General features: G+C 37.4%; 1 protein-coding gene across 1 annotated transcript in view; it reads right to left on the minus strand.

The window, feature by feature from the left end:
• Positions 1-344: 344 nt before the first annotated feature.
• The window catches only part of CDCA4 (cell division cycle associated 4), a 10,700-nt gene continuing 1,711 nt past the window's right edge, over positions 345-9,333 (minus strand). The window contains 5 exon segments of the mRNA XM_017729162.1: positions 345-5,479; positions 5,637-5,743; positions 5,746-5,914; positions 7,768-7,848; positions 8,590-8,648. Of these exon segments, the coding sequence (XP_017584651.1) occupies positions 4,724-5,479; positions 5,637-5,743; positions 5,746-5,914; positions 7,768-7,848; positions 8,590-8,646 (1,170 nt within the window). The 5' untranslated portion in view covers positions 8,647-8,648 and the 3' untranslated portion in view covers positions 345-4,723.

Genomic DNA, 9,333 nt, shown 5'->3' on the forward strand with positions numbered 1-9,333 from the left:
CAGGTCATAAAGCACTCATTTTGGGGGAATGTTGGTCAAGCAAATGAATAATTGTTGGGTTTTTTTTAAGGAAGAGCTACCATACAAACTTATGAAAATCATGTCAGGTAATGAAATTTTAGTATTTTTCACTAGATTTTTTTTTTAAAAAAAGGCACTACAAACATCTAAAATAAGCCTCTTTCCTGACAAATTATTAAATAGAATTTCACCTCTCCATGAAAATTCCTTGGAAAAAAGTAGGAAAACATATCTTAACTGTCAGCTTTGCAAGACACACCAAAAGAAGTTCAGACAATCCTTGCAAAAGCTTGTGTTTGATAAACCAGATTAACAAAACCATGTGTGTTTCCAAAATGTTTATTTCATATCTTTGAAACTCGGTGGCTTTGTACTCTTGGTACTAGTCACAGAGCATGAAATCACTCATTTAAGAACTGATGAGCAAGCAAAATTTGTCATCATCAGTCATGTTTTTTTTGCATATGGGACTATACATCCTAGGTCTGAGACACGAGCATACTTTCAGCTTGAATAGAAGTAATTTTTGAAAGCATTTTTATTTGTCTTATCATAGATGTCAGAAAACAAATGTGTTGGGTTTTTTTCATTCTAGCTTTTGACAGTTTGTTTACTTATAAGGGAATATGGAATAAGTTGCAGGACTGTAAAGCATTCATACAAATCAATATTTTGAGACACAAAAAATCCATAATGGTTAGGTAATTACAATGTTAAACTATACTCTCAGTCAATTTACAATAATGCCTTTTAAAATGCTTACTAAAGCAGCCCAGACATATCCAAAACTTCAAAAAAAGTCTAAGGACAGCTTTGAAAACAGGTAATTCCTGGTGAGTCTGCAGGCTCAGCTCATGTGTGAATCCCTAACCTGCTCCAGGACTGAAACCCTTCACTGCTGCACCTCCAAGGCAGCCTGGTCAGGAAAGGTGCTTTTTCATTCAAAGACCTGATTCTCTCTTCATTGACCAAATTTGTCCTTTAGGCAAATATAGATAGCTATGTTTGTAGAGACAGGTGATGTCTTGTGCTAGGCAAACTCCCAGAGCTGCAGCAGAGAGAGGGGGTTAAAAGATGCCAACAAGCACCACACAGAGAAGCAATACGTAGACAAGCCATTGTTGTGGCAGCCTGGATCCTTGCACTTCTTGCCTTTGCTGAATGCTCGAGCTGCAGAAACTCTGATTTTCTGGCAAGGAAAAAGGAGAAATAAAGCCACAGGCACAGAGGCAGAAGGAAACAGATACTCAATGTTACCTGCAAAGGAAGCAGATTGGATATTAGCTATGTGCTTGACAAAGCTTTCTTTTGTGCAAATCAACAGCCCAGTGCCACCAGGCAGACCAACAGCCTTGTTTCACACACGGCATTGATGCCGTGCAAGCTCCATCACTCTTCCCTAGGAGCACAAGAGAAAAAAGGCTGCTAGGAGTGGCAGCAGAATCTGTCAGAAGCCTTTCCTAATTCAAGAGGCTACGTTTTTTTTTTTAAATTTCCCATTTACATGTAGAAATTTTAAAAATCCCCACCAGCAAGTATCATCTCTCACCATTTGTAGTAACAGCTCACTAATTCAGAATTCATAATCTTACAGGCACCTTTTCATTTCTGATGTCTCTCATTACCTTAGAGGATCACATAGAGGGGGAACTTATTGTATTAACCTTTAAGTGACGCATACTTAACCAATACCTCTTTGGACTAGCAAAGAAATGACCATGACATTTAGAAAATAAAGTGTTCTTTTTATTATTATTCCTTTTTTTTTAAATTTTTTTTTTTATTTACCAGGGAAGCGAAGCATGAGAAGCTGAATTAGACTGAGACACATTATTAAAGCAATAGGGAGACAAGCTAATTTTACAGACTGGTCTCTGCAAAGTCAGACCACTTGTAGGTACACATCAGTTCTGCATGGTGACTGTGCAAGTTTCAGCAATACCCATTCTTACATCTGCTGAGCCAAGATATCAGGCTTGTAAAAGCACATAAGATTTGGCATAAGTTTTAAGAATGTAATAAAACAGGATATATATTTCTGTTTAAATGCTTAACTCCACAAATGCCTACTTACCTAACACCTTTCCTGTTAAGCCAAGTAGTCTCTATGAATTGTTTTAACTAGGCACAGCTTCCTCAGTAAAGGAATGCACACAGCTAGATGCTTTGTACAGTAATATAGAGTTATAAATACACACGTGCATTTGATAGTTTAACAAATGAACAAATTATACTGATTCCTATCTGTAACATGCAGACTGATGCACACTAAGGAGGTGGGGAAGAGCATTTTAAAAATAACTGAACATGAAATTGCTCATTTAATGAAAATGGAGAGTGTGGGGGCAGAGGGGAACACCCACAATTGCTCAAACCTGTGGGTTTTCAACACAGTTCAGAGCAGTTTTGGGAACATTTCCCAGAGGAACAGAAGATATTTAGTTATTCCTATCAATGCTGATTTTGAGAGTTTATAAAACACTCAAACTGCCTGTTTTACCCTTAGGCATCTGCTGTCCAGTTCAGTGGTTCACACACAGAAAAGCATCAAGAAAAATTACCTGCAGATTTATAATTTTTGAAGGAATCTCTGATACTACAACAAACACTACCACATAAGCCAGATTTATTTCACTGTGAGATATGACAGTTTGTATCTATATTTGGATCCTCCTGAATCAGCATTTATTACTGCAATACCTATGAGTGATCTCTCAATTAAGACACGTAGCATTGGCTTCTCTTTGGTCCAGCTGTATCCTGCAGACTGAACTTGCGAGTGCCTATATGCTATTTTGTCCTTTAACATGAAGTTATTAAGTGAGAAAGCAAAGTTTAACTACTACAGCAACTACAAATTATCTTATGCCAAGTGTAATACAAAGAAACATTTTCCAATTCATTGAAAACTCACACCAAGTGCATGGTTTCGTAAGATGGAGCCAATAAGCATTCAACTGTTGAGTTTGCAAAATTTAGCAAAATGATATGATCTTTCCTCAAAGCAGATGATTCTAAAGCACATAAGCTCAGTGGTCTCCTTATTCTTGAGGTGATACTCAAATGTTCTCAACACCTCCTTAGCACCCCCACCTCCAATCCTCTTTCCAGGTTTGAGAATCTGCATCGGAGGTAAGGTCACTCATGGGAAGGCAGAGCCTGTCAGACACAGCAGGGTTCTCTTTTCATGTTCAGCAACTTGCTTGGTTCAGATCTACAGAAAACAACCACGTTACTGACAGATGTCTTCCCTTGGCACGGCCATGGCAACACATTCCAGAAACCAATCCATATTTTCCCCCTTCCCTACTCCCTGCTAGCTTGGAGCTTTTCCCCAGTAGCAGCTTCTGATGGTAAACATTTGTTATAATAAAATCATAGGCTATACTCTAATTATCCCTTTCCCCCAAAAAAGTTTCCTAGGAAGAAGCTTAGTTATATACACTCTAAACCGAATGTGCTGGAAGAAAAGACCACCATCCCATGTTGTATTACATTTTTTGTTATTTAAAAAAAGCCAAGGGGAAACCCTTGGTAAGAGTGGAGCATATTAATTATGACAAGACATCATGACATACCAACCAGTGAGATTTAAAGGCCGCTAATAACACTTTTTGTAGTAATTAGTGCAAGACAGTTATCTCATAAAAACAAATATTTGATGGTAGACTTCAATGATAAACAATTCACTTGATGACATTTACATATAAATACACATAAATAAAAACCTACATCATTTAGGTTTGTAGTTAACAAAAAGTATGATCTGAAATGAATTAAATGTAATTGTATATAGCTGGATCAGAGCTCTTCCTATAATGATACTCAAGTATGTGGGGTATGAAAAGCATAAATGTACAATTCTCAATTTAGTAAAGTACTACTCTATGAAACAGAATAATGAAAACAGCTCTTACATTTTAATGCCAAGTATAAAATTGTATATTTACATTTACATACACTTTACTGAACTACATGGGGTAGCTCATGGTAAAAAAACATCCCTTTTTGAAAATCTTGCAAAAAATATATCAACTGCAGATATGATCAAAAGTTACTAAGTTAGCAGCTGACATAACATCTGTAGTAAAAAATATATTTTAGGAAAATACCTGGAAAAATCTAAACACCAATAAACACTTTAAAACTATTTTTGAAGTAAAAATTGTAGCAAAACCCAAAGAAGCTAGCAAGGATAACAAGAACTATTGCATACTGCTCTTTAAGAGCCACGTAGCGACTTAAAACAGAAGCAGCAGGTATGGTAGTTTTGTGGTGTAACAAAGTGGAAACCAGAGGAAAATAGGAAACCAGTTATCCAACTTCCCTCTCTGTTATTTCCATTTTTACGGGAGAAGTATAATAATATAAGAGAATCCCTCTCCCTGAGGATATCCTCCACCAAAGGCTAAAACAAATTGGTAAAAGGAACCCAATTTCATGAGCCTTGGATCCCAAACGTAGAAACATTTACCGTATGTACTTACAGTTCAGTGGATGATAAATCAGATTATTACACTACAACTTGCAGGTTAACTTTAAGAGTTAACACTATTTTGCAATATGAAGTGCTTCTTAATATATATATAATATAGAGATATTTGTAAAATACTTGTGCAGATGTGATAGAACAAACCATGGAAATTTCTTTCTCAAGTTTTTTCTTCCTATTAACAGATCTTTACCTCCTACACAAGGAGGTTCAGGATTCAACAAGGATTTCCACAATATGATCAAGGTCATTAAGATCAGATTTACAATTAGAGTTAGAAGCTGTATTTGTTGGAGAAGAAAATGTTTCAAGACTATCACAGTGTCCCATTTTTGTGTTGCTCATCATGCCTGTTAACATAGTATCAAGATCATAGTAAGAATTGTCAACTTCTGAAAACAGATCCTCAACAGAATTAGGACTTTTATTCTCCAGTGTCTCAAATATTTGATCTAAAGATTTTTGAAAGTTTCCTTTATTTTCTTGTGGATTCTCCATTTCCCACATGTTGCTCTGCAGGTTTCTTGGTGCTTGCACTGAAGAGGCTGTTGACATAGTTTCTGAACTATCTTGTGCCTGGTCACTCTCAAAGTCTTTATTGAAAGTACCATAGCCTGGAACATGCTTTCCCTCAGCTTGATCCCGAGATGAACGACAGAGGATATCTGTTGAAACAAGACGATCCAGGGATGCCTGCCCTGTACTCTGTGTATTTATCATTTGCCAAGTCCCATCTTGAGTCATTTCCTCTTGGATCTGCCGTACCGTGTTGGCTATAAGTACTGAACGACAAAGGTTGGGTTCAACCAGCATGTGACACAGCTGAAGTTTAACCAAGGACATGTCTAAAAGTGACTGCCGCTGGAGATTATACGAAGGAATAGCCTTAATACCAGCCAGAGTCCCTTCAATATCTTCTTCACCATCAAAACATTTTCTCTTTAATCCTCGCACAAACATCGTGTCCTGTTAAAAAAACCAAACAAATAAAAAAAAATCATGTAGAACACAAACAGCTCAAGAAAGAGGGGGGAAAAAAAGAGACTAAAAAACAGAACAGCAAACTTTCATCTTTTATTAAAAAGCAAATTCTTTTAAAATAGAAACATCAGAATTGTCATACCATGTTCTAGAATGGCCAGTGTGGTACAACAGGGGTCAGGAACATATGGACCGAGTCCCAAAGGCGACATTCGGGAACCAGGGGTGAGCAGGTCCACAAGGCATGGCATCGGAGAGAGGCAGGGGCTCCCAGCTCCTGGCTCCCATTAAGCTCCACACTTGATGGAAGTCAGGAGCTGCTGCCTCGCACAGAAGCAAACATCTCACCGGCTGTATTTCACCTACTGGAGAGGCAGTTTCTCCTCGCTCCTCCCGAGTTTCTACTGGCATGCTTAACCTCTAATTTTGGAAATAAAAATACAACCTGGCACACCATCTTTAAAAGATTTGACCCCTCCAGAACATTAACATGCCTAACAGAGTAATAAAAAAAAAACAAACATGGGCAGCATATGTGAAAAGATGAGCTTATTTTGGCTACAAAGAGAGTAATATCTAGATTTGTTCCATGTAACTTGAGACATTCAGCAGAGGTGCCCAAAGCAGTCCTTCCAGTTCCCCTCCTTGAGTGAGTAAGCGAACTGCGTAATTCCAGTAAGAACTGGGCAAGTCCAGTAAGGATAGTCACAGTCATCCTCTGTATGGGCTTCTGTACTGCTTTCCCAGCTGACTGTAAGACAGCAAAATTCCTGTATTCCTAGTTTAGGTTCACCAGCTAAAAATACACAGGGTCCATGCAGGCTTCTCAGTATTCACACCTAAAACCCCTTGCTGAATTTTCCAAGGGGTGCCTCTCAAGTACCAGCCTCAGCTCTTCCTCTGAATTGCACTAATTTTGACAACAGTGCCCCATGCAAATATTGCAGCTGGTCCCTTGAAATACAAAGTAACTTTTAAAAAATGCAATATATATCACTTCTTTTAGTCTCATAAGAATTAGGCTGCAAATGAAAGCTAGTACCTGATCTCCACATTTATGCTGCTTCTTTATTTCCCTTCTAAGTCTTCTGTCCCTAGAATTCTTGTTTGCCCAATATTTGGGAATTTTTTTTTCAAGGTAGTGACCCAAACAAAACAGTCTTTCAACTAAAAGCCGATAAAACCAAAATACTATTGCAGTGTCTTTCTATATCATTTCCAATTTTCCTTGATAAGCCCTAAACTCTGCCTTGCTTTTCTGGTTGCTACAGTACATTCTACATATTTTCAAGGAATTCTCTCTCAGCTTTTTCAGAGACACTAAAAATCCACCAAAGGGCAACAACACTGTTCCTTTTAAAATACATTACACACTTATCTACTGTGAAAACCTGGGGATAACACAGTAGCTAGATAAACACTTGGTCTGACTCTGTACAACACTTGTTACATTGCTGTATATATCCATGAAATAACCTTCTTTGGGATTTGCTGACTCTTAAAAGATTTCTTTCCACTGAAGGTACAAAACTCTTTATAAATCATAATGTGCACAGACTACAATATAGAATGAACTTGGTCTTGTGGTCATTTTTCGTAACTTCTTAAAAGCTATCCATGGATTAGCAATGTATGAAATACTTTGGATGTTTCTTCTAAAATTATATCCTGAAACCTAACACATTTGCACTACTCTTGTTAAATACAACACACATTGTTGCTTGATAGTTCCTTTTCCAAATTTTAGACATTCCTGCAAACTTCCTATCAGAGGATATCCTATTTAATTTTTCCCACATTTGTATGTACAGTAATTTCTGAACACACCCTCCCCCCATGCGAAACAACATCTAGAAACATCTTTTGGGACTGCGTACAAACCACATATGATTACATCATCGAACATTAAACACTGTGCAGAGTTTGAAGCTTCTTTTATTTCAACTTACATTCTTGTGATGAGTAATTAAAACTTCAATTGAACGTTAACCTGGTTTTCATATATCTATAATTTGGCATTCAAATGCCTTCTAAGGCACACCAACAGAACAGAACACGGGAGAAAACTTGAAAACCTCAATACATCACACACACTTGGGTACCTAGAAGCAGAGGAAAAACATTTATGGATTCTTAAAGGTAAACCCTTCACAGCATTCACTGGATTTTTTCTAAAACTTGCTTTCAATTAGTATCTTACATCATAAAGCCACTTCTTTGTCATCACAAAGTACCAGGTTAGAGTTTCATTTAAGAAGCAAAAAGTGACTTACCAGGAATTGTGTTTGATGCAGTCCTTCCTGTTCTCCCATGCTACTGAGCAAGAGTCCATACAGTAAAAGTGAGAGCACCACCTAAACAAGCACAAGGAAACAGGATGTCAAGCAGGGACAGGAGATGCAGAACAAAATAGTTTTGCTTCAGTATCTCTATCCTGTGTGATGTGAGCATCATTCCCACAAACATGAATAGTGCTATTAAACCCAGTGCACAGTTAGAGCACAAATGTGATTTGGCCAACAATACCCCCAAAATATGCAGCAGAAGGAAAATGCCAGTTTAATTCCAAGTCCTAGGCTATTGCCCCGACCTTTGGACCAGCCTCTCCCTTATGCCTTACACCACTGCCATTTATAGAGCAAACAAAAGTTTTTCATATGAGCATTAAATATTAGGTGCGCACAAACAAAAGGTAATAAAAGCAAGTCATCCTTACTTTTATTACAAAGCTATAGTTTTCACCTTTGTTATACAAACCCATGTATATCTCTGTAGCATCTAGAGAAAATGAGCTGGCACAAACACAAAACTGAAACATAGCAAAACATGAGAGAATTTTCCTTTACCACCACAGAAACTTTATGACTAAGATTCACTTTGCAAGATGACAATAACGAAAGTAATGACAATAATTAAATTGCTTTAACTATAAAGGCTGAGTTTTTAAAACACATTTAAAGCATAGCAAGATTTGATATATCAAATACAACTTCCCATCACATGCAACAATTCCCGTAACTACTGAAACTAGAAAGAATGTTATTCCAACGGGCTACAGAAACTTTTGTAATAAAGTATGGAAACAATTCAGATACTTTTCTAGGCATGTCTGTGCAGTACAAGAGAGTTCCGTGTCTGCAACTGAAGTGCATACCTAGAAAAGAAAGAAGTAGAGGATGCACATGGACATCTGCTCTTATTTTCTGTTTTGTGTAGTAATAAACAATTTTTCAAGATTGCTTGCTCCCAAATGTGGGGTGGAAGAAGACAGCTGACAAAGGACTTGGGGGTGGGAGTGCAGAAAACATGTTTTTCCTCAAGAAGCTCCATACTCATTAAAATACCACAATGGAAAAAACCCCCACCTTTAACATTCTCAAGCCAAAATGTTTTGACTTGATCCCAGATATTCAAACTAAATGATGTTATGTCATGGAAACTGTATTTCAACCAATTCATAGTCTCATTTTCTTTTATGGACTGAGCTCACAGCAACTTTAAAAACAGTATCTTAAGGCATCTGAACTGCAACTTCAGTCAGACACCATATCAAGTCAATAAACTATTTCTTATTTCTGGCAAACACTTTATAACACTATAAAATTTCAGAAGTTTTTGCTCCCCAGGTATACTTTCAAAACATTCTATAAACTAAAAGTGATCTCTTTGAAAGCCTGTGTCTGGTTACTATTTGAATCCCAAAATTTCTGCTTTATTGGAGGGTAGGTGACAAGGGCATAAACCTAATTTTAAAAAACCCAACCAAGCAAAACCCACCAAACATCCCCCCCCCCCCCCCCCCCCCCCCCAACAACAAAACAAAATATGTCAACCACCAA

Source organism: Corvus brachyrhynchos, unplaced genomic scaffold (genome assembly GCF_000691975.1).
Source record: "Corvus brachyrhynchos isolate BGI_N302 unplaced genomic scaffold, ASM69197v1 scaffold1, whole genome shotgun sequence".
Taxonomy (NCBI): domain Eukaryota; kingdom Metazoa; phylum Chordata; class Aves; order Passeriformes; family Corvidae; genus Corvus; species Corvus brachyrhynchos.